Source organism: Cibotium barometz, chromosome 19, assembly GCF_041138505.1.
Source record: "Cibotium barometz isolate CiBa-2024 chromosome 19, ASM4113850v1, whole genome shotgun sequence".
NCBI classification, from domain to species: domain Eukaryota; kingdom Viridiplantae; phylum Streptophyta; class Polypodiopsida; order Cyatheales; family Cibotiaceae; genus Cibotium; species Cibotium barometz.
In genome coordinates, this window is record NC_141064.1 from 59,120,959 (window position 1) to 59,146,741 (window position 25,783).

The window sequence follows — 25,783 nt, forward strand, 5'->3', positions numbered from 1 at the left end:
AGATTTTATTAACGTCTTCCAAAAGACCGAACTCGGCCTATGAGACAAATCGGAGTACCTGTATGGGGTGTATATCCTAAGCTTGCAACCAGTTACTATGGGCCTTTTCGAGTGATCAAGAAGATCAATGAAGTGGCTCTCAAATTGGCATTGCCTAGTCATTGGCACATACACAATGCTTTTCATGTGAGTCTCCTTCGCAAGTATGTAGGGCCGGAGCCCAATGAAACATTGAGGATCCACTAGAAGTGGATGAGCTTGAGGACATCTTGCAACCAGAGCAGATTGTGTATTACAAGGAACGCAAGCTTGCTACAGCCAAAGTTGTCAGAGGCATTACCTTGTGAAGTTTAAGAACTATATTCCCATTGATGCTAAATGGGTAGATGAAGAGTTCTTCAGAGATTGCCCGCATTTGTTTCAAACATATTTGGATGCTTTTCAGTTGCATACAACTGTTTAGGAGCCAGGGAGATGTCACCATTTGGCCACCCAATTGGTCCACCCATGCTTTCTCATCATGTATATACATTGAACTAGTGTCCACGGTAGTTGTATATGCCGGAGATTGATACCACTCCCGTTGGGACTTGTGCCTCTGTGTACATGCTCGGAAATGCACGGTGAATTGGTGTTCCATTGGGTCAGGTACCTCGTGTACTTACCTAGAGCACGTCTATTTTGGTATAGCGTCATGAACGGAGATTATCCATACCAATGCTGCATTGCATAGCATCTTTATGTGCTTACTTACAATTGAAATTGCATGCTGTTTTCATGCTTGCTTGACTAATGTGTAGTTCTGGGTAAGGAGACGCTCCCCCATGAACCGCGCGTGTAAAATTGTCTACTGACATGGTCATGTGGCATGTGACAAGTAGTAAGTATTGGTCATAAACCTAGCCTTAGGAATTAGCTGTAATTTATAAGTAAGTGTATACACACTTCATTAAGTTTTGGGCGACCAAAACTCACTTATAAATTATGCCGAGCCCGGTGTTCACACACACTGATGTCCCAAGGTGGACAAAACCCAATGTCCACCGCCCAAACCTTATTCCCTTTGTACAAAGGGAGTAACCAGCCATGTGTCTGTTCTAGCTTGCACCACAAAGCACCTACATGACACCTAGAGAGGACAACTCACTACCTCACTCTTTCCTCTCTCTCTAACAGTAGGTGCCTCCTTCATGAGGCCTCTTGGGCTGTATTTTCTGCACTTTCTCTTTTCCAACTCCATATCCAAGCTTACTAGGGTGTTTCCCAAGAGTATTTCCGGATGCTATTCACTCTCCTACACACTCCCAATGACTGAAATTCAACTAAACAGCTCTCATTTTTTCTGTAATTTCTGGTCTTTTTGGTGAAAACCCTAATTTCAGCCTTCCTTTCTCGAAGGGGAAGCTTTCTCAGGGTTCCCTTTATCCTCTTGAAGACTTTTGTCGCGAAGGATTGCGACAAAACGAAGATTTCAACACTCCAAGAACTTCTATCGCGAAGACTTCCGCTGTCATCAACTCTACATACCCTTCCTGTGTAGTGTTCTCTTGTCCTACTTGCTCTCTTGCAGATTGTTGCTACCATGTGTTGGTGGAACCATAGAGAGCAGATGGTAGGGAACATGGGTACTTGAGAGGGTAGTGTGAGTTGCAAGTCTACACCGACAACCACCTTGTTTGCAATACTCTATTCATATGCATTGGTATGGAAATCTGGTCAGAAATGCCCATGACACTATGTACTTGATTCTCCCAAGATCAATATACTTTATTTGAGGGAGGGGCCGGCCGTTCCAGCTCATTGTGCGTCTCTTGTCAATTCAGCAAATTACTTCTTGTATTGAGCATGTTGTTTATTAAATCTTGGTGTATTTAAGTGTATTGATTAGCATTGTGTTCAACCACGTTACAGTCGTAACATAAAGCATAAGACAACTATGGCCGTACAAACCTTAATAACTCTTAGACTACCTGATTCTTGTATTGTTGACTTGCACTTGCACACCGTAAGGATAGACCCTTGTGACAATAACATCATGCACTGTCCCAACCTGAAGGTTCTTACTCATCTGCCAGAACAAACAACAAATAGTGAGCTCTGCTATATAAAAAGAGCAGCAAGACAAGTGCAAGAGGAACAAGATATGACACAAAGCCCAGGCCGCACCCCAGCTCCACATGTGCATCCTTCCTACAACCAGCCTATGTTCATCCTACCCTCCCTCCATTCCTCCCCTCGCCTCTGTCCCTCCCTCCTTTCCCCTTCCGCTTCCCCATCTCTCTTGAGGACACACTTATTGTGAGGTCAAACCTACAGGCCTCAGAGAGTGGGTGCCAAGTGGCTCCAAAAAATTCACTAGCAATAAGCAAAATAAACGTTTAGGTCTAGGCCAGGGGCAGGCATTAAGGATATCTTTCCTTAATCTTTTGAGACAAAGAAAGGAGAAAATGCATAAGCTCATAGAGAGACTCTGCTGGCTGCTGACAGCCTTGAATTGCCAGATGAAGTGAAACTCTAAGACCCAGGCAGACCAAACAACACACACCCCCCCCACCACACTCCCTGTGCCTGCAGCCCCACTGGCAGCCCACAGGCTCATTTCCAACCTTGTAAAGTGAATACTGGAGAGCTAAAACAATTATTTTATCCAGCTGATTTAGACTGCTAATATCAGGCTATGGTCTGCACAGATCCAATAAGCCAAGAGCAGATCACAGGCAGTAGCAGTAGACCATGGCAGGGTATTTGATCAAATGTAGCATACCCAGGGTTTCAGTTCACTTATGATGATATTCGATGCCTGTTCATCAGCCTGAACTATTGAAACCGTAAGAGTTCTGCCAACCTGCAAAAACAAAAAACAATGATATCAAAGCTAAGTCTTTCAAACTCATTAGCATGCCATGATACAAGTGACTTTACATACATAATCCTTCAGCACAGCAGTATTGTCTGGCCTTTGAAGCAGCTCAGACCTTGGTAGAAAAGCACGCACACCCTGCAGCACAATCATGAAGACTTGCAGCAGTCACTTCCAAAGACATAAATCTGAATAAAGCTTGAAGATTTGGCTTCCATCTTAGATTGCAGAGTCCAACAAAGACAGCTGCCAATATTACCTCCAGATGGCCCAGGAGCCCCCCCTCATTCCATTGCGCGATTTCAAGTTGGATCACCTCACCTAACCCCATCAACTGTGATTTATCAGAAGGTTAGGAAAGTGTCAAGTGTCATACAGCAGTTTTTTCATTTTTTTTTATAAATCATAACAAATCAAAGCTTAAAGTAATAACAAATCAAAAAATACCCTCTTCCTGAGACCCAGCCTTGTGAGAGCTATCCAGAGAGCCTTGAGGGATTCTACATCCTAAAACTGCCTTAGAACTACCCCACAGCTTTCCACTCTCAAATGTTCTATTTCAATGTCCAGCTTACAACATCATACTTGCAAAATACCCTCTTCCGGAGACCCAGCCTTGTGAGAGCTATTCTTGAGAGCCTTGAGGGGTTCTACTGTTAGCACATTCATCCCCAGTTTCTGCCCATGTTTGGTGTCTTTTTGGTCCCTTTTGCATGGCCCTTGATTGTGGGCTGGCCACCCCTTACTTTATATATTTTTCCAGGATTTTTCCCAGCCTGGATGCATTTTCCAGGTCGGCCAGCTTCAGTATGCCCAGTCGGCCAGCTCTCCCCACCTATAAATAGGTGGGCTTGCCACTCACTTTTGTATCTTGCCTAGTCTATCTTTTGCTCCCTCACTTATGAGACTACTTATGTCTCTTGCTTGGGACTGTATCACTTCAGTATATTCAGCATAGTTGCTCCATATCTCTCTCTCTCTTGCACTCTCTACTCAGCACACTCTAGTGCTTATTTGCTTCCGCTCTGTGCACTCTTTCATGGTATCATAGCTCCCGTTTCAGCGATTCCCTCCGCTGCCCCAGATTCAGCCCTATCTACAGCCCCTTTACCTCTGCGTTTTTCTCAGATTTGCAGCCCTCTGGTTGCTGCGTTTTCTGGACAGCTTCTGCTGATTGCTTTCCCTTCAGTTTGGCTTCATCGCTTACAGCCAGAAGGTAATTTCTCATCAGCGTTTTTCTTCTACTTGGAGTTTGGATCTAGGCGGCTTGTTTTTTCAGGAAATCAGCCCCCCTTTGGCTGTGTTTTCCTCTCCGGTGGACATTCCCTTTTGCAGAGGGGGTGTTGTGGTGGTTCGGGCTTTGGTGGCAACCTTGGTACCTGTCGTGGACACTCCTTCCAAAATTGTGCATATTTATGAGATTGAGCCCAAGCTTTTGTGATGGCTGCCCCGACTACACTTGATATGTTCTCTGAATCTGCAAAGTTGGATGGTTCCAACTATACCTTGTGGAAGGTGAAGGTGAATCAGCCTTGCGTGGCGTGAATCTTTGGGATTGGCTTGTTAGTCTCGTAGAGATCTGCAAATGCCTTCCAAACTTCATGTGCAGCATCTGCTGTACGCACATGAGAGAGAACAAGATCTTGACAGTTCAACATCAGAAAGGAGAAAACACGACGATCATTCGCTTGCCAAATATCAATCTGTGCCTGAGTCACACCACCGGAAGCAAGGGTGGGAGGGGTGGCATTGGCAGTCCGGGTCGGATTTTGGCGTTGGAAAAGCAGCTTATGAACTTATCAGTTTATGCCTTTCCATCTTTATCTTCTTTCATCTCGAAGATGAAAGATCTCCGGGACAAGCTTGCTGTTTGTGGCAAGGATATCTCTACAGAGGATATGGCTATTCGGCTTCTCTCCAAGCTTCCGGAGAGACCAGTTACTTGGGAGGAAGTTCTCCCCTCCATTATGCAGATTGAGTCTCGCTTTGAGGAGCGGACTAGCACCTCTGGTAGTTCTGATGGAGCTTTGGCTGTGCGAGATAAAGGGAAGAATCAACAGAAGAAAGGGAAAGGGTGTTCTGACAAGAACTCCAAGGATAATGACAAGGATAAAGACAAAAGCAAATCTTCTAAAAACAAGGACATTGAGTGTCATTATTGTGGCAAGAAGGGTCATAAATCACCCCAATGTCACAAGAAGAAGCGGGATGAAGAAGCAAAGAACTCTTCCTCTACAGCGGTGTCTCAGACCAAGAAGGATGATGGTATTCTTCTATTAGCAGGTACTCGTCGTATACTTGCTCTTGTGACTTCTCAATTGCAATCGTGGATTGTGGATAGCGGTGCTACTACTCACACGACACCCCATCGAGATTGGTTCCAAGACTTCACTGCCAGGTCAAGCGAGATCACTTTGGGTGATTCTTCTTCCGTGCCAGTGCATGGACATGACACCATCCCCATCTTCCGCTCTTCCAAGGACAAGAGGTACTTCTCTAACGTTCTGTACATTCCAGATTTGGCTTTTAACCTTTTGTCAGTGAGTGCTCTTACAGCTCAGGGTGCGGAGGTGATCTTCTCTCCTTATGAGATTACCATTCGTGATAAGGAGACTGGTAGCATCTTGGCTCAGGGAGTTTAAGATAGTGGTTTGCACAAGTTGACCACTCTGCTTTCTTCTGGTTCTTCTACTGCTCTTTGGCATGCTCAGTTTGGCCATCTGAGCTATCAGCTTCTATAGCGAGCTTCAAAGGATAGGGTTGTTGAGGGTTTACCGACCATCAAGGCTCCATCTTCTGCTTGTTCCTCTTGTTTACAAGGGAAGCAACACCGAGCCGCCTTTGCGAAGGAGGCGACACAGAGATCTTCAACATCACTTGCTCTTGTTCATGCAGACTTATGTGGTCCTATAAGTACCACGTCTTTGAGTAAGGCGCTGTACATGCTCATGATGGTGGATAACTTCTCCAGGGTTTTCTTTTTGAGAAGACCAAGAATGAGGCTTTTCAGCACTTTTGTGATTGGAGAGTTTAGGTGGAAAAAGAGATCGGTTCCTCGGTCAAGGCTCTCAGGACTGACAAAGGGGGTGAGTTTACATTCCAGGAGTTTCAGCAATATTGCAGAACCCATGGCATTCGGAGACAGCTTACTACAACATATACTCCATCACAGAATGGAGTTCCAAAGAGGAAGAATAGGACCATTATGGAGATGGCCCGTCCTATGCTTGAGCATTCTTCATTACCTCGACGTTTCTGGGCTAAGGCAGCGTCTACTGCTGTCTACATTCAGAACAGGTCTCCTACTGCTGCTACATTCAGAACAGGTCTCCTACTGCTGCTCTTCCAATGTAACACACGGAAGCTATGGGGGTCTTCTTTCAGCCCCAAACACTACAGAGAACACGCTGATGCAAAACGCAGACATGAAGAGAGAGTAGAGAGAGAGAGAGAGAGATATGCTAGAAATTCAATATATTCATATAGTACAAAAAGGTACTCCTAATCTACAGCCATAGGCTGCCTTCATAAAAGGTGGGAAACACCCAAAAACTGTCCTAATGCTGGACCCATTTCCTAGAGGAATGAATGAATGAATAGAATGAGGAGCAAAACTTGCTATTTATAGTCTCTTGGACTGCATGGAGAGCTGGCCGACTGTTGTCGGCCAACTGACTGGACATTAAATCATAAATCTTGATGCGCTTGTAGTCGCCTTTGTCTTGGTTCAGCTGATAGCCTGTTTTGTATCAGCCGACAGCTCCCTAAGCCTTCCTTGTCCTTGCTCCAAGTCCAAACTGGTTCTCTTCTGCATCTTGTGCTCCAAGTCCTAGCTTTAATGGTATTTTTCTTGGCTGCCTCTTCTGGATTAGCCCTGAGAATGTACATGGCATTTTTCATGCACATGACATCCAGATAAAACTACATATGAGGCTTTCCATGGTGAAAAGCCCTCTGTTGTTCATTTCCGGATATTTGGTTGTTCGGCGTATGTTCATGTGCTAAAGGAGCATCGCTCCAAGTTGGACTCGAAGTCTCAGCGCATGACTTTTCTCGGATACAGCATTGTGTCCAAGGCATATCGTCTTTATGATCCTCTGGCCGGTAAAGTTGTTGTGAGCCGTGATGTGGTGTTCGACGCGACTCCTACATCTTCAGAGGGAGGTGGTGAGCTTCTTATTCCTCCACCTCCGCCTCCGCCGCCTCCTTCTCCTCCCTCTGCTTCTGTTACACCTCCAGCTGTGGATTCTCAATCACATGATGATGACTCTGCTCCTCCTCCAGCGATTTCGAGCAGATCTGTGCCTTGATGGTACTATCAAACAGTTCGTGATTCTGGGTTACGTGAGCTTCCTTCTGCTCCTCCGCCTGGTTCTCTCAAGCGATCTTCCAAAGTTACAGGGAAACAAATTCATGAGGGCAACATGTTTGTTAACGATGCTCTTATGTCCTCTATCATTCATGGTCCTTCTGATCCTACTTCTGTGGACAAGGCTCTTTCACATGAGCCTTGGCGTCGTGCTATGCAGGCAGAGCTAGATGCTATTGAACGGAATGGCACTTAGATTTGGTGCCTAGGCCACTACAGCGTAAGGTGATTGGTGTGCGCTGGATATTCAAATCGAAGTTCCGAGCTGATGGCAGCTTGGACAAGCACAAGGCGAGGTTGGTTGCCAAGGGTTATGTTCAGCGCCTTGGAGTCGACTTCAATGAGACCTTCGCTCCGACAGCCCAGATGACTATCATTCCCACCGTTCTTGCTCTTGCAGGACGTCATAGATGGCCCGTATTCCAGATGGATGTCAAGTCAGCTTTCCTAAATGGAGAGCTTACACAGGAGGTTTATGTTGATCAGCTGCCAAGATTTGTTGTTCCACGCAAACAGGATCAGGTGTACCGGCTGAAGAAGGCTTTATATGGTCTGAAGCAGGCTCCGCGGGCTTGGTACCAGCGGATTGATGAGTTCTTTTAGAAGCTTGGCCTGCTCTGTTCTCATGCAGATTCGAACCTGTATATCCTCCTTGAGGGGGGTTGATTGTTATCATTGTGGTCTATGTTGATGACCTCATCTTTACAAGCTCTTATTCTGTGAAAATCCGTTCAGTCATGGATGCTTTGGAGACAGAGTTTGAGATGACGGATCTTGGCCTTCTACATTATTTTCTTGGCTTTGAGATTTAGCACACCACGAAGGGCATTTTCTTCTCTCAGCAGAAGTACACACGGGAGATTCTTGACAGATTTCAGATGACTGGATACAAACCAGTATCTTCTCCAATGGATACTAGTGAGAAGCTTTCTCTACTTGATGCTTCTCCAGGGATTGATCAAGGACAGTATCGGGTTCTCGTCGGCTCTTTGGTTTGGTTGACCTACTCCCGATTGGACCTGTGTTTCGCAATCAATTTATTGAGTTCTTTCTCATCCGAACCCCGTCAGTAGCATTGGCGGTGTGCTCCAAAGTTCTTCAGTACTTGCGCGTGTGTCACCATTTGGCCACCCAATTGGTCCACCCATGCTTTCTTATCATGTATGTACATTGGACTGGTGTCCATGGCAGTTGTATATGCCGGGGATTGATGCCACTCATGCGTTACTGTGGACTTGGCTTTCCGTTGGGACTTGTGCCTTCGTGTACATGCCCGGAAATGCTTGGTGGATTGGTGTTCCATTGGGTCTGGTACCTCGTGTACTTGCCTGGAGCACGTCTATTTTGGTAGTCTCATGAACAGGGATTGTCCATACCAATGCTACATTGCATAGCATCTTTATGTGCTTGCTTGCAATTGAAATTGCATGCTGTTTTCATGCTTGCTTGACCAATGTGTAGTTTCGGGTAAGGGGACACCCGCTCGCGAACCGTGCATGTGAAACTGTCTGGTGACATGGTTATGTGGCATGTGACACGTGGTAAGTATTGCTCATAAACTTGGCCTTAGGAGTTAGCACTAATTTATAAGTGAGTGTATACACACTAGTTATGTCTGCTGACATGGTTATGTGGCATGTGACAGGTGGTAAGTATTGCTCATAAACTTAGCCTTAGGAGTTAGCACTAATTTATAAGTGAGTGTGTACACACTCACTTATAAATTCGTGCTAAGTCCTAAGGCCAAGTTTATGAGTTAGCACTAATTTATAAGTGAGTGTGTACACACTCACTTATAAATTAGTGCTAACTCCTAAGGCCAAGTTTATGAGCAATACTTACCACCTGTCACATGCCACATACTAGTGAGTGTGTACACACTCACTTATAAATTAGTGCTAACTCCTAAGGCCAAGTTTATGAGCAATACTTACCACCTGTCACATGCCACATAACCATGTCAGCAGACAGTTTCACACGCACGGTTCGCGAGCGGGCATCCCCTTACCGAGAACTACACATTGGTCAAGCTACACATTGGTCATAAACTTGGCCTTAGGAGTTAGCACTAATTTATAAGTGTGAGAGTACACACTCACTTATAAATTAGTGCTAACCCCTCAGGCCAAGATTATGACCGATACTTACCACCTATCACATGCCACGTAACCATGTCAGCAAACAATTTCACACGCACGGTTCGCGGGCGAGCGTCCCCTTACCCGAAACTACACATTGGTCAAGCCAGCATGAAAACAACATGCAATTTCAATTGCAAGCAAGCACATAAAGATGCTATGCAATGCAGCATTGGTATGGACAATCCCCGTTCATGAGACTACCATAATAGACGTGCTCCATGCAAGTACACGAGGTACCAGACCCAATGGAACACCAATCCACCAAGCATTTCCGGGCATATACATGGAGGCACAAGTCCCAACGGAAAGCCGAGTCCACAGTAACACATGAGTGGAATCAATCCCCAGCATATACAACTGTTATGGACACCAATCCAGTGTATATACATGATAAGAAAGCACGGGTGGACCAATTGGGTGGCCAAATGGTGACATCCCCCCCCCGGCTTCTAAACAGTTGTCCGCAACTGAAAAGCATCAAAATATGTCTGAAGCACATGCGGGCAATCTCTAAAGAACTCTTCATCTACCCATTTACCATCAATGGGAAGATAGTTCTTAAACTTCACAAGGTAACGCTTGACAACTTTGCCTGTAACAAGCTTGCGTTCCTTGTGATACACAATCTACTCTGGCTGCAAGATCTCCTCAAGCTCATCCACTTCTGGTGGATCTTCAATGACCGTCTCACTGGGCTCTGGCCCTACATACTTGCGAAGGAGACTCACATGAAAAGCATTGTGTATGTGCCAATGATTAGGTAATGCCAATCTGAAAGCCACTTCATTGATCTTCTCGATCACTCGAAAAGGCCCATAGTAACTGGTTGTTGCAAGCTTAGGATATGCACCCTCTTTGCCAGGCCTCTTTGCAAGTCTTGCTTTCTCAAATTTCAGCAATACCCAATCATTCTCTTTAACATCCAATTGCCTTCTATGCTTGTCGGCAACCTTTTTATGCTTGTCTTGTGACCTTGCAATGGCTGTCCGCACCTGAGCAAAAGCAATATCCAAGTCTCTTACATACTCATCAGCTACAAATATGTCATCCTTTGTGCGAAGGATGGGTGGCAAAACCACCTTAACATAAACAATCTCAAACGGGGTCTTTCCCGTAGATGCATGCACCGTGTTGTTGATGTATGCCAAGGCTTTCCAAGCAATACATCACAGCCATTCAAAGGCACCACAAGAAAATCCTCATGATCCACATAGCCTTGAATGTGTATGCGCAACTTGCCAAAAATAGGCATGACCTGCACTTCTCTACCAACAAAGGTAACCCTTGCTTCAATTTGAGGACCCATGTCCTCCACTTCAATACCCAAAGCAGCTGCCATCTGTGTGGATATGAAATTTTCATATGCACAATCATCAAACATGAACAAAGCGGGCTGATCCTTGAGCTGTCCCCAAGCTTTACATACAACCCTGTCTTTGCTATCATGTGAAGTGTTGCCCTGCACATCCGGAACCATATGCACATTAGGCTTTGATGCATTTGCATTATCACGCTTCTTCTTGTTTGGGCATGCCTTTGCAATATGCTTGGTGCTACCACAAGTAAAGCATTTCCTCTCACTCATATATTTCTTTTTCTACTCCGGAGTGAGACCATAGTCGCTCAGTTTGAAGGGACATTTCTTGGTAGTGTTATTTTCAGCCTTTGGACCTTAGTTGGTGTTACCAGCAACCGTACCAGCTGTACCAGCCACTGTACCTGCTATACCAACCCTTGTATTGGCTGTACCAGCTTTTGTACTTGCTGTACCACCCATTGTACCGGCTGTACCAGCTTTTGTACTTGCTGTACCTGCTGTACCAGCCACCGTACCGGCTGTACCAGCCATTGTACCTACTGTACCGGCTGAATGGAGAGTTGTACTTGCTGTACCCTTTCTATTGCATGAAGACCCGTGGTTTTTGGGGAAGAATCAGTACCCACACGGAGGTATATGGATTATATTGTTGGCTCGGCATTTCTACAGCCTATGTTCCGGCTTGGTTGCCTCGTGTTGGGCTATGTTATGACATTTGTATATGGATAATCCGGCATCTCCCGTGGGGAGAGTAAGACCCTCAAAGCTTGTACATGATATTATTCTCCTTGGGTAATAAAATACTCCAAGGGGGGGGGGGGGGGGGTCGGCCCATTCCGGCCTCCATGCGGTGTCACACGTGCAAGCTCCATTTTCAACATTTGTGGATGTTTTGTCCAGCTTTATGTTTTATGCAAAGTGATGATGGATATGTGTTTATGCTGTGGCCATGTTTAAGTGGTTTAACATGCATTGATGGTATCAACAAGTGTGTCAAAGGCCCTAGTCCCCCGGGCACCTGCCGCGAGTTTCAGCTGGTTACTCCCTTTGAACAAAGGGGATAAGGTCTGGGCGGTGAACATTGGGTTATGTCCACCTCGGGACATCAGTGTGTGTAAACACCGGGCTAGTCATAATTTATAAGTGAGTTTTGGTCGCCCAAAACTGTACAAATAGTGGTAAAGCATATACAATGGCTGGTACAATAGTTACAGTGGCTGGTATAGCAAGTACAATGTTTGGTACAGTCGGTACAATGACTGGTACAACCGGTACAAAAAGTACAAGGGCTGGTACAACAAGTACAATGGCTAGAAATCATAATAAAATGATTATATACCCTTGCCTTAAGTATTTCTTTGCGATGGAAGCCTCCAAAACAATCCCCAACAGGCGGTATTCTTCATGGGTAGTCTTCAAGAGAGAAAGAAAGAAAGAAAGAAAGAAAGATTTTATTAACGTCTTCCAAAAGACCGAACTCGGCCTATGAGACAAATCGGAGTACCTGTATGGGGTATCCTCTGTCATCCCAACAAAATGAAAAAGTACTGAATAAAAAGCTGAATCTGGGTGTGCAGGGGATGGAGCTCTATTACTAGGAGAATGCAAAGCTATATGCATGGAGTATACAATCATGATATGCAACCTAGCTAGCTCCATCCTGTACCATACTGGGGGTATAAAATGGTATACATCAGTGAAGGGGGTGTCCACAGCTCCCTGAAGAGAGTAGCCATCATTAGAGCAACCTGTAACGGTGGTAGAGACTAGTGTGCAACAAGTAGAGACTAGTGTGCAACAAGAGAGCCTCCATTAATGAAGAGAGAGGGCTCCAATTTATAGATTTGGGATTCCCACGAGTGAAAATGGAAAGAGAAGGCTATGATGACAAGTGGAGAGCCACACAATAGCTGGAATGACAAGTGTGAGGCCACTTGTCTCACTTTGATCCACTTTCTGACAAGTGTGAGGCCACATGTCCCAATCTAAGAGATGGGTTCTCCCATAATCTTTACCTCTAAAAATACCCCAACTAGTAGACATTCTGTCATAGGCACTTTGCCAACTCTTGGTATCTGCTCAATCCCAGATGTAATGACGCGAACAGAATTTCCATCGGAGTCGGGCCAAAAATAGCAACTCTCCTAAATTTTAGGAGTGTGGTCCTTTGTATTCTAGGATAATCTCCCATTCCCAAAGCTTGTACTTTCCAAATATTTAGACATCCTGGAGTCCACCAGATCCCTTTCATACTAGGAAATGTCTAGACTGGTGATATCCCTCCCAGCTTCTTAAGAGTTGTACGCAACTTTAAGCTTAAAGTCATATATTCAAGATATAATCATGTCCCATCAAGTGGGCGAGACGAGACACTCTCAAAAATCTAACATAACCGAAGAATCCATGTCCCAAAGAAATGGGTGAGACTAAATAAGTCTCCATAATACCAATATCAAAATCATGTCCAAAGATAAATGGACGAGAATTCCATAGAAGATATGCTAGACACAGGCACAAGAGCCAATTGTGTCTCAATCACCAATATCAATGAGACAATCATATGCCAATGAAAATCACCAACCAGGTGCTAAGACACTTAATTAAGTGCCATGCACAAGAAACTAGTGCCTCGCACAGAAACATGTGCTATGCACACAACCTGGTGCCATTCAAGAGCACAAACCATGGTGACAGAAAAGCTGGTTCTCCATAGTTCTGGCAATCCTTTCTCCCAATCCCAATAGTTTCCATGTTCTCCCATACAATCCCAACTCTGATCAACAAGCATGGTGTGGAAACAATGAAACACTCACTCCACAATCGCAACACGAATCCACCTATATGGTGTGGAGTGTTCATTAAATTGCCCTCTCACAATCCCAACATGAATCCACATGCATGGTGAGATGAACAATGAACCTCTTGGCCTCTGTATGGAGAGATAGTGATTCTATTATGGCTTTAAAAAAAATAAATCCATGTCCCAAATAAATGGGCGAGACAAAACAGTCTCATAAGTCCAGATATCATAATCATGTCCCAAGTAAATGGGCGAGACAAATCAGTCCCATAAGTCCAGATATCATAATCCATGTCCCAAGTAAATGGGCGAGACGAAATAAGTCTCCTGCCAACAAGGCATCGGTCCACATGACCCTTGCCATAGACATAAGTCCCGTGCCAACCAGGCGTCATGTCCACTTTACCACTTGCACTCGGTGTTGGTACTCTGACCACACACCTTGGATGAGAGGTGGGCTCAAGTAACAAGATAAAACAATCACTCGCAGGCATAGATAGCCTGGTGTTCCATAAGCATTTCTGCTACACATAGTTTATAGACATTTCGCCCACCAATACTTTGTAGGCATTTCGGCCACCAACTCACACTTCCCTCTCAAGTGCCAGGTTCCCTTCCATCTGCTCTCTATTGTTCCACCCAGATATGGTACAAACAATCTTCAAGGGAGCACATAAGACAAGAGAACACTACACACAGTATGTTGCGCTCCACACTACCCTCTGAAGTGCCTATGTTCCTTCCATCTGCTCTCTATTGTTCCACCCACACATGGTAGAAACAATCTTCAAGAGAGCACGTAGATCAAGAGAACACTACACACATTATGTTGTGCTCGACACTACCCTCTGAAGTGCCCATGTTCCCTTCCATCTGCTCTCTATTGTTCCACCCACACATGGTAGAAACAATCTTCAAGAGAGCACGTAGGACAAGAGAACACTACACAAGCTATGTGAACCATGAGTTTCATAAGTCCAATGCATCCCAAATAAAGGGAGCCAAAAAGAATAATCCATAAACCTGAGGATAGATCCAAATTCCTAGAAAAGAAGTCCAGGAATCCATAGACCTGTATACCATAACTCTTACCACATACTCCGTGCTAACCACACACCTTGGAGTACAGGTGGACTTTATCCATAAAAGCATCATATCCATGACATATCCAAAGATTTCTTCTCTATAAACTCAAACAGATTCGTCCATAGAAATTGCTTGTGAAGCCCAATATCTATATAAATCTCATCCAAGAAAGAAATCTCCATAGATATAATCCATCCCAATAAAGGGAGCCATAAACAATGTTTCCTTGAAACCATCTCAAGGCAAACAACACCACCTTTCTCCTTGCATGGCTATACAAGGGTTAGTGAACATCAAAAACATTTCATAGTGAATAGCAAAAGCACCAACTTTGCAAACTCAAAGTATACTTAGCTTTTCTTTGCCAAATTGGTCATGAAGCCAAAAGAAATATCTCCTCACCATATCCTTAAGATATCCCGAGATATATCTCCATATAGCTTGCCCGTAAGCTTGATAATATAATCCACAATATCCATATGAAAAGAGTGCTAAACGTGTGCACATAAAGCCAACTCCACACTTCCAAGATAAAATTTTGTGAATTCATAAATCCTTAGATCAACAAGCTGTCTACTGCTCATGCTCTTGCTTCATAAGCTATGAAGCGGCTGGCCATGCTTAACAGCAATGATAGTAAGTGTGGTCCCCACTTGAAATCTTTTCTCTTCCTTATTGACAGAAGGAAGCCTCCACTTCCAAGAAAGCCTATGCTCTAATACCAATGTAACTTGCGGGTGCCCGGGGGACAAGGGCCTTTTGACACACTTGTTGATACCATCAATGCATATTAAAACATTTAAACAAGGCCACAACCTTAACACATATCCATCATCACTTTGCATACAACATAAAAGCTGGACAAAACATCCACAAATGCTGAAAATGGAGCTTGCACATGTGACACCACATAGAGGCCGGAATGGACTGACCCCCCTACCCCCCCTTGGAGTATTTTATTACCCAAGGAGAATAATATCATGTACAAGCTTTGAGGGCCTTACTCTCCCCACGGGAGATGCCGGATTATCCATATACAAATGCCATAACACAGCCCAATACGAGGCTACCAAGCCCGAACACAAGCTGTAGAAATGCCGAGCCAACAATATAATCCATATAGCTCCGTGTGGGTATTGATTCATCCCCAAAAACCACGGGTCTTCATGCAATAGAGCTGGTACAGCAAGTACAACGCTCAATTCAGTCGGTACAAGTACAATGGCTGGTACAACAAGTACAGTGGCTAGTACAGCCAGTACAACAAGTACAAATAGTGGTAAAGCAGATACAATGGCTGGTACAGTAGTTACAATGGCTGGTATAGCAAGTACAATGTTTGGTACAGTCGGTACAATGACTGGTACAGCCGGTATAGAAACTACAAGGGCTGGTACAACAAGTAAAATGGCTAGAAATCATAATAAAATGATTATATACCCTTGCCTTAAGTATTTCTTCGCGATGGAAGCCTCCAAAACAGTCCCCAACAGCCGGTATTCTTCATGGGCAGTCTTCAAGAGAGAGAGAAAGAGAGTAGCCATCATTAGGGCAACCTGTAACGGTGGTAGAGACTAGTGTGCAGCAAGAGAGCCTCCATTAATGAAGAGAGAGGGCTCCAATTTATAGATTTGGGATTCCCATGAGTAAAAATGAAAAGAGAAGGCTATGATGACAAGTGGAGAGCCACACAATAGCTGAATGACAAGTGTGAGGCCACTTGTCTCACTTTGATCCACTTTCTGACAAGTGTGAGGCCACTTGTCCACTTTCTTGCCACATGTCCCAATCTAAGAGATGGGCTCTCCCATAATCTTTACCTCTAAAAATACCCCAACTAGTAGACATTCTGTCATTTGCACTTTGCCAACTCTTGGTATCTGCTCAATCCCAGATGTAATGACGCGAACAGAATTTCCATCGGAGTCGGGCCAAAAATAGCAACTCTCCTAAATTTTAGGAGTATGGTCCTTTGTATTCTAGGATAATCCCCCATTCCCAAAGCTTGTACTTTCCAAATATTTAGACATCCTGGAGTCCACCAGATCCCTTTCATACTAGGAAATGTCTAGGCTGGTGACATCCTTCCCAGCTTCTTAAGAGTTGTACGCAACTTTAAGCTTCAAGTCATATATTCAAGATATAATCATGTCCCATCAAGTGGGCGAGACGAGACACTCTAAAAAATCTAATATAACTGAAGAATCCATGTCCCAAAGAAATGGGTGAGACTAAATAAATCTCCATAATACCAATATCAAAATCATGTCCCAAGATAAATGGGCGAGAATTCCATGGAAGATATGCTAGACACAGGCACAAGAGCCAATTCTGTCTCAATCACCAATATCAATGAGATAATCATATGCCAATGAAAATCACGAACCAGGTGCTAAGACACTTAAATAAGTGCCATGCACAAGAAACTAGTGCCTTGCACAGAAACATGTGCTATGCACACAAACTGGTGCCATTCAAGAGCACAAACCTTGGTGACAGAAAAGCTGGTTCTCCATTGTTCTCGCAATCCTTTCACCCAATCCCAACTGTTCTCATGTTCTCCAATACAATCCCAACTCTGATCAACAAGCATGGTGTGGAAACAATGAAACACTCACTGTAACATGCGGAATCTTCGGAGTAGAATCGGTAACTTCAATGCTCAGAAATCAGCACTCTTTTACGACGGAATTAACGCACAAACTAAATGAAGATGTACAAAAAATAGAGAGAGAGAGAGAAAGAAAGAAAGAAAGTTATATTAACGTCCACGGGAGGCCGAATCCGACCTATGGGACAGATCAGGTACATCCATTTACATTCCACTCTGGGTATCAATGCCAAAGAGGCATAAAACTGAAAAAAAATAACTCAAAATGAACTCTTAAGACTCTTAAGAGTTTAAATTACAATGGGTTCTATTGCATCTAGTTCGAAATTGAGGTTCAGAATAAAAATAGCTATATTTCATCCATGGATGGATTTGCTCTTGAGGGACGTGGGGTACGGAATTCTTTAATGATTGCTTGTCCTCCTCTATATATTGCCCATTTGCCATTCTTTCTTGCTTCTTTAACTTTATTCAGCTCTGCCGATCTGTTCTTGAGTTGTAGCGGGGTGAGTTCATCAGCTATCCATACCTTTGTCCCTTGGAGAGACCTTGTTTGCTTCATCACTGCTATTTTCTCATTGTTGTCCATATAGGAGACTTTTGCCTGTGTACCCTTTACTATAATAGAAATAGGGTCTCCTAAGTCCACGAAGGGGACTACTTTGCTCAGTTGTGCTGTAAGTACATCTGTATCTAATATGTAGTCTTCTCGAAGCTCTTGAGCTATGTCTGCCCTATCCCAGCCTTGAGGTAGACCACCGACTCTGATTACCTTTTTGTTACTTTCCATTCGTTCCTTTTCTTTGACCGCTGATATGACTTCTTTAACAAAATCTTGTGAGTTAACTGAATTTACCTTTGAAACATGGTTTGTCGTTTCTGTTTGCAGTGTTGTAGGTATGGGTCCTTCTCGTGCTTCCTCTTGCTTCGTCTTCATGGCTTGCACTTGCACTTTCAGTTCGTTGATTTGTTCATCTTTCTTGATAGTCTCGTGTTTCAGTGCTGCTAATTCTCCCTGGAGTTTCTTCAGTTCTTGCATGAGGTAGGCTTCCCATGGTGTCGGCTTGCTCACGTGTGGAGGAATGGGCGGTAATCGTGAAGCGGTGACTGAGGCAAAAGACTTCTTACTTTCCATGTGTTGCTGCTAATAAAGGAGAGGGCTGTTGGTGGAACGAGTCTCCCCTCAAGGGTACCCTCTCCCCTTTGGGGGAGACTCAGAAAATGCGACCTACAAGATGCTCAGCTACAGGTGCAGGGGAGAGTTATGTTGCTGCCTTGGGGGCCTGAGCAAGGGTGGGTGGGGAAAGGGAGCGAACAGTGACGGACGAGGAGCGAAATGTGAAATGGGCAGAGACTGAAGCAGGGGGGGCGACGGGGTGAACGGGGCGAACAGCGACGGACGAGGAGCGAAATGCGAAATGGGCAGAGACTGAAGCGGGGGGGCGACGGGGTGAACGGGCCGAACAACGACGGACGAGGAGCGAAATGCAAAATGGGCAGAGACTGAAGCGGGGGGGGCGACGGGGTGAACGGGTCGAACAGCGACGGACGAGGAGAGAAATGAAAATGAAATGAAATGATATATTAACGTCTTCAAAAGGCCAAAATGACCTATGAGACCAAAAAGGTTACAACAATTGGTGGATCTGATACAATGTCTGTGTAAGGAAAGCTAAAAACAACTAAACAACTAACTGAAACTGAAACAACTATGAGGAAAAGTACGGTACCAGGAACTCCTAATGGATAACATCTAGGAGGAAAACTCCAGCAACAAAGGAAAGCATCATACACATCACTATCCAAAGATGTCTCTCATCGGTCGATGGCGGATATCCTCAATGTCCTCCATGGTGAGTACTCTGACTGGACGTCTCCCATGCCGTGCTAGTATGATCCTGATCCTCTGTTGTAGTCATCGCCGGTGTCAAGATGGGCCTCTCATCTTGGGACGCCTGGACCGCCCCAGCTCTATAGCCCGATCAATCAGTGTACCTCTGGTGCGGCTGTACTCTGGGGCTAGCTGCAATGCCTGCTGACCTGACTGCTCAATCTCTGGTCGAAAGAAGTCTGTAATCTGCCTCTGTAGGTGTCTCTCCCTCTCTGATCCCCTCCCTCTCAGGAGACCCTCTCTATGTCTACGCAGCTCCAGCAAGTACAATCCGAGGCATCTCTGATCCTGGTATCTCATGACTCTAGAAAGTGGTCCAAAGCCCTCTCTGAACAGGTAGTGAAAACGGCCTCGTATCTCATAATATACTGGACAATGACATATGTAATGTAACTCTGTCTCTGGCTCCATCTGGCACAGCTGACAAATCCTGGCCTCAGCTGGTACTCCTCTGAATCTGCCAGTCTCAATCTCTAGCTGGTGTGAGGATGTGCGCATCTAACCAATAGCACACCGTACCCCATGAGAAAGATGAGTATCCATGTAGCTGGGTCTAATCACAAACCCATCCTCCGTGAGCTGGAGAAGATGATCTCTATAGAAAGCCATCTTCGTACCAAGCTCGTGTGTCGGCTGTATCCATGTCCTCCTAGTGTCCAGCTGAGTCAAGTCTTGCCTGATACGTCTGGTAATCTCTGCCCGTGTGAGAGAGAGGGAGGGTGCATCCAGGGAGTACTGAAATGGAGGTAGCCTGTCCATACTAAAGCCATGCAGTTGGAACCAAGCTGTCATCTGTGCATACCAACATGATCCGTCTCCCTGTGATGCCAACTGTCGTGAAGACTCCAGGGCTAAGCGAGCATATCTGTCTCTAGGGAGAGCCCAAGTGCTATGTATAAAGGAGACTGATCGAGTGAGTGCCTCTACTACCAATGGGGGGGCAGCCATCTCTGCACGGATAATATCATGTGGTACGGAGGCCTTGGCCCTAATCATCCGGGAAATCGTAGAAACCAAGGACCTCTCCATACGTCTACATCCATCAGTGCTACCAGCTCGGCTATGGTGATCCACTGAGGGTCCCCATATCTCCACTCCATACAGCATGGCTGAAGTGACCAAAGTGTCAAAGAGCCACAGCTTTGTTCGAGGTTCCTGAAACTGAACCTGCGAACACATCCTCTCTAGTCTCCCCAATGCTGCATAAGCTCTGGTCAATCTGGTCTCCGCTGCTCTCCTCAAGGAAAATAGTGGGCCACTAAAAACCACACCAAGGTAAGTATATGCATCTGTATACTCCACTGTCTCCTGACCATATGTAAAGGTGGGCATTGACCTCCTAACCCACTGTGCTGTGGTGTTAAACACCATCACCTTGGTTTTACCAAGGTTAACAAACAATCCACTGTCCTCTGCAAACATGTGCAATGCATCCAAATGACGCTGCATCCCCTTTGGAGAATCTGAGATCAGCACAATATCATCAGCATACAATAACAACGGAATCCATGTCCCTGCTAGCTGTGCTCCTCTGTCACCCTCCCGCTCTACATAGTCCGAAACCTCATCCACATACATCCCAAATAAGGTGGGGGAAAGGGGGCAGCCCTGTTTCACCCCAATAGTGGAGTGAACCATCTCAGATATACCCTGGGTAGTACGTACCTGCCCCACAACTGTCCTGTATAAAGCCATGATTCCCCAAATCAGCTCTGTGGGCACTCCCATCTCCTATAGTCTGCGCATCAGTCTGGCTCTCGGTACTGTGTCAAAAGCTTTGCGGAAATCCACAAAGCAACAATAAATCCTCCTGCCATATAATCTGCCCTCCCTCAATAATAGCTCTGAGTGTCAAGATATGGTCAAGAGTGGAGAAACCTCTCCTGAACCCTGCCTGCCCTGATGCACGTATGCCCTCTCTCTCTGCCCATCTACTCAACTCCTGCTCAAGAATAGATGCATATAATCTAGCCAATGTGTGACCAATCATGATGGTACGATAATTCCCAGGAAGCATGGGATCCCCTGACTTGAAGATAGGCACAATCGTGGACATATTCCAAGTCTCAGGAAAACCCTCACACATGGCTCGGTTAAACATCATAGCAATAAGCTCTGCAAGCATATCTCCGGCATGAATAAAGTGCTCTGCTACCAAACCATCATGATCATATGCTCTCCCAGTCCTCATCCTGTCAATAGCTTTCCTTACCATCTCAGCAGTAAAGAAAGCACACGTCTCTGGGCATGGCTCCGATGGGTCTGGCAGGGGCGGCTGTCCTGGTGCTGTGTACAAGGATGCTGCATACTCACCCCAAATCTCTGTGGAGGTAATGGCTGGTGATGGTGAATGCTCATGGAATAGTCTCCATGCCTCGCCTGAGTCCTGACTCATAAACAACTGGTACAAATCCCTCTCTAACTGAGCAAGATAAGCCCTCTTCTTCCGTCACACTAGGTGCCGGAAGGTAATCCGTGACTGTCTGTGAGTGGTAACACCCATGAGCACCTCTCTCTGTAATCTGATCCTCATCTCTCTGCACTCCTCATCATACCAACTGTTCTGGGGCATGTTCCCAGATCGTCTCCGTGTAGGCTGACTATGGGGATATGCCTCTGATGCTGCAGCATGAAGCGTCTCTATCAATATCTGAGTGAGCTCATCTAATGGCCGTCCCGGCTCCTCGGCACATAGGCGTCTCTATATCTCATCCGTGTATACGGTGTCAGTCTCCCTCGTAAATGTATAACGAGTGTGTGTGGAGACCTGTCCCAATGGAGCGGTGCTGAACTGAAATGTGAGAGTGAAGGACAAGATAGCATGATCCACTGCTATTCCAACCGGCCTAGTGCCTACCATAAAATCCTGAAGAGAGGGAATGAGACTGGGCTGAGCCATAACATAGTCCACTGTACTAGCACCATGCCGATGTGGAAAGCTAGTGAAACCGCCCGATGTTGGGAATCTCTGTAGGCCATTCAGGATGGCCAATCCATGTGCAGTCCCCATGTCTATCAAATACCGCCCATACACTGTATGTTCCTCATCCTGTGAGAGTCTAGATAGGCCCATATCCCTAACATCAAGCTCCCTCAACATCTCCTCTGAGGTATCATAAAATACTGTCTGGTTATGGGCGGTCCTGGCATTGAAGTCTCCCAAGAGAATGATGTCACCATCCCTGGAGAACTCCCAAATGTCATCATCCAAAATAGAAAAGGGAGACTGCCCGCTAGGTGATGCATACACTGATGTACTAGGAGCAAAATAGCATATAGCAATGTAGAGATATCTGCCGGTCTCTGCCCTCAGTCTAACCCACAGGTACCTAGCCTGCTCATCTCTGCGGACTATATGTATCAGTGGCTGTAGCTTCTCTCTAAACAATACTGCCACTCCTCCTGAGCCCCGTCCTCTATGCTCTGAACGACTCTCCTGTCTACAAGCTGTCTCCCATCGGTATCCACTAACATGTGGCATGGACTGTCCAGGAGCCTGATGCGTCTCACAGTAGAAGATGATGTCCCTCCCAGTGAAACTATCCTCAAAAGCCCCTACATCAAGGCGTAGAGATCCATTACAATTCCAAGTAGCAACTTTGAGTGTAGTCCCATAGGTCTCGCGCCGTCATGAAGAGCGCCTCTCCATAATCACCACTCTACCATCTCTATAGAAGGCCACTTTCCCTTTCTCTCGGGCTGCCCTTATCTCGGGCATAACTTCTTTCATGTGGGCAAGTTGCGAGAGTGTGAGGTCATCTCCAAGAAATACTCCCGTTTGCTTGAGTATAGGAGGTCTCTTCAAGAAGTCCTTCTTGGCTTCCATGGAGGGGAAACGAATGATAAGTGCTCTCTCCTTAGAAGAAGATTCGCCACTACCTTCCCTCTTCTTTCCCACTCTCCATGCCTTTGTGTGCGTGGCTTCAATGCCCATCATAGAGAAGAGCTCCTTGGTTTCCCCTTCCGCATCATCACGGTCTTTTAGAGAGAGAGAGAGAGAGAGAGAGAGAGAGGACACAGTATTGGGTCCCAAATACCCTCTGTAGGGCCCCCACCACGGATGGTGTATTTGCTTTATTAGAATGATGTAAATCTGAAAGAAAATACAAAAATCCTTGACCTTTCTTGGCTGGGAATTCCCTGCCCTTGACCCACAGTCCTTCACCGCTTTGCTTAGCACCTTCTTAGCTTGTCTAGCCCCTCTATGCTTGAGCTCTTGATGAGAAATGAGATGAAATGATGGGATTGTGGGCTCTCCCTTTTATAGTACTCCTACTATAGCAGTCGGCCAGCATAAAGCCAGGCGGCCAGCATTTAATGCTCCCACGACTGAAATTCCAGCATAAAATGCTGAAAAAAATCACATTAAATGCTGCGTTTTATTCCTAACAAGCTGGGCATGATGCGCCTGCTTCTGATTGGCTGTCACGTGCATCCCACACTTGGATGCCACGTAGACATTTCTGTACAGAAGGTGCAGGACCTGGGATGGTGAACTGGTCCCATGTGAGCCCAGTCCGGGACGAGTCAGCCAGGGATCCATCTCAGTCGTCCGAGGTCAGGTGTGCATTGTCCTGCACATGAGTCCAAGGTCAAGTGTGCACTGTCCTGCACATGAAACAGTGCCAGTCCCACTGAGTCTCCCTCTGGAATGATGTCAGATGTTCTGTGTATCTGGTTTGCAACTGGATGCCAGGCCTCTGTAGGCATGTAGGTTTGCATGTAGAGATGGGGCCAGCCCATAGGGCTACCCCAATGCGAAGATTTGCACTTGCACTCTTAGTGTGGGCATGGGGGAGGTGTAGAACCACCCCCAAGGAGCCAGGAGGGCCCAGGCTATGCCCACCAGCCATGGCATGGGCTGGAAGGGGCTGTCGGCCAGCTTTCAAGCAGCCGACAGGTCTAATACCCTACCCAGCAAGTCGGCCAAGTGTAGGGAGCAGTCCCACACCCATGCGCTGATTGCCCAGCAGCCAGGACGCTGTCCCAGAAGGCTGCGCAGAATGGCCAACATGTGGCATAGTGTGAAAGCACTTTATTAAAAAAGAACCTAGTCGTGGGGCTTTTATTAGCTGGCCGACTGGATGCAAAAGGGGGTATAAAAGCCCAGCCAAGAAATCAATGAGGGCATCTCATAATTCACCAAGTGCATCAAGCAAACAAGGGCCAGGACAGCCAAGAGGTTGCTAACGCAAAGGGGTGAAGGACTGAAGGTCAAGGGCAGGTTTTCCAGCCAAGAAAAGGTCAAGTACTTTGTATTTGTTTTCAGATTTATATCATTCTAAGAAAGCAAATACACCATCCGTGGTGGGGACCCTACAGAGGGTAATTGGGACCCAATACTGTGTCCTCTCCATCTCCCCTTTCTCTCTCTATTTTCTGCACATCTCCTTTCAGTTTGTGCGTTAATTCCGTCGCAAAAAGAGTGCAGATTTCTGAGTTTTGAAGTACCGATCCTTCTCCGAAGCTTCCGCATATTACAGTGGTATCAAAGCTCACTTCAAGGACAAAGATTCAGCAAAGAAAACCAGAAAATTTTTTCGCTCGTGTGGTTGGTTTTTAGACGCCGGTGGACTACCCCTTTCGGAGTGACTCCTGTCCCTCGAAGGAGGGTTGGTTTTTAGCCTCCGGAGGCCTCCGGAAGTCTCCCACACAGATAGTGGATGGTCAGATTGCGTTCCGGAAAGGAATTGCATTTTCCCGCTATGGCGAGCTTTGGCGACGAGAGAGAACCAGAACCATGGGACCAGAGTGCACCAGGCATCCCAGCTAGGGCACCCGGCTTGAGTGTCACAGACATGTTCCAGCAGATGATGCGAGCAATCGCAGACCAGACAACCAAGTTGGATGAGCAGAAGGCGCGGATTTTGGCTCTGGAGGAGCGTTCTCGCTCTCCAGCGTCGCGTTTTCCATCTCCTCCTCCCTCTCCTTCCGTACCCCAGATACCAGATCCTCGTCTCACAGGGACCCTCTCGAGGGGTCACAGCCGCAGCCAAGCTCCTTGCTTGAGATGCAGATGCGTGCATTGGAGATTCGACAACGAGAAGACGACGCCATGCGACGAGTGGAACACGAGCGTTACCTCAGAGCTCTGGACGCCAGATTGACACCGGCGGCGCCCTCAAATCATTTTCCCGATAAAATGAATTTCAGTAAGTACAATGGTAAACTCGATCCCACTACTCTTTATTCATGGTTACATCAATTTGAAGCTTACTTTGCCGCAGTTAGGAAAACAGATACTGACAAAGTGATCTTAGCTAGTTGGTACTTGGAAGGTGAGGCCATTCCTTGGTGGACTCAGTGGGCTCATGCCCACACCAGAGCAGGTCTGGCAGCTTATGTGTGGGACGAGTTCGTCCGCGACCTTAAGCAGCGGTTTCTACCGCCCCACTACCTTGAGCGACTCGAAGACGAGTTCAGGAGAGCGCGTCAGAACGCACAACCAGTCCTTCAGTTTGCCAATAAAATTTCGACCTTGTGTCTGCAATTAGGCTTATCTGATACGGACAAGAAAGGGCAGTTTTTGTATGGCCTAGACACGCAAATCCAATGGGAGGTGCGTATGTTTAGGCCAGCCACCTTTGAGGACGCACTCTCGCTTGCGCAGAGTGCAAAAATGAAACACAATGGTGGCAAGCCCAAGACTTCCCAGCCGGCTTCTCCCAAGGCTAACGCCTCGGGGGGCAAAAGCCAGAACCAGACGG

The 25,783-nt window shown here is 46.0% G+C and overlaps 1 protein-coding gene across 1 annotated transcript in view; it reads right to left on the reverse strand.

Moving 5' to 3' along the window:
- The window catches only part of LOC147628797 (uncharacterized), a 99,927-nt gene that overhangs the window by 37,961 nt on the left and 36,183 nt on the right, over positions 1-25,783 (reverse strand). Inside the window, exons 2-5 of the mRNA XM_086814049.1 lie at positions 3,120-3,194; positions 2,927-2,998; positions 2,765-2,845; positions 1,971-2,068 (exon numbers count right to left, since the gene is read on the reverse strand). Coding sequence (XP_086670175.1) covers positions 1,971-2,068; positions 2,765-2,845; positions 2,927-2,998; positions 3,120-3,194 — 326 coding nt within the window. The remainder of the gene's footprint in view (positions 1-1,970; positions 2,069-2,764; positions 2,846-2,926; positions 2,999-3,119; positions 3,195-25,783) is intronic.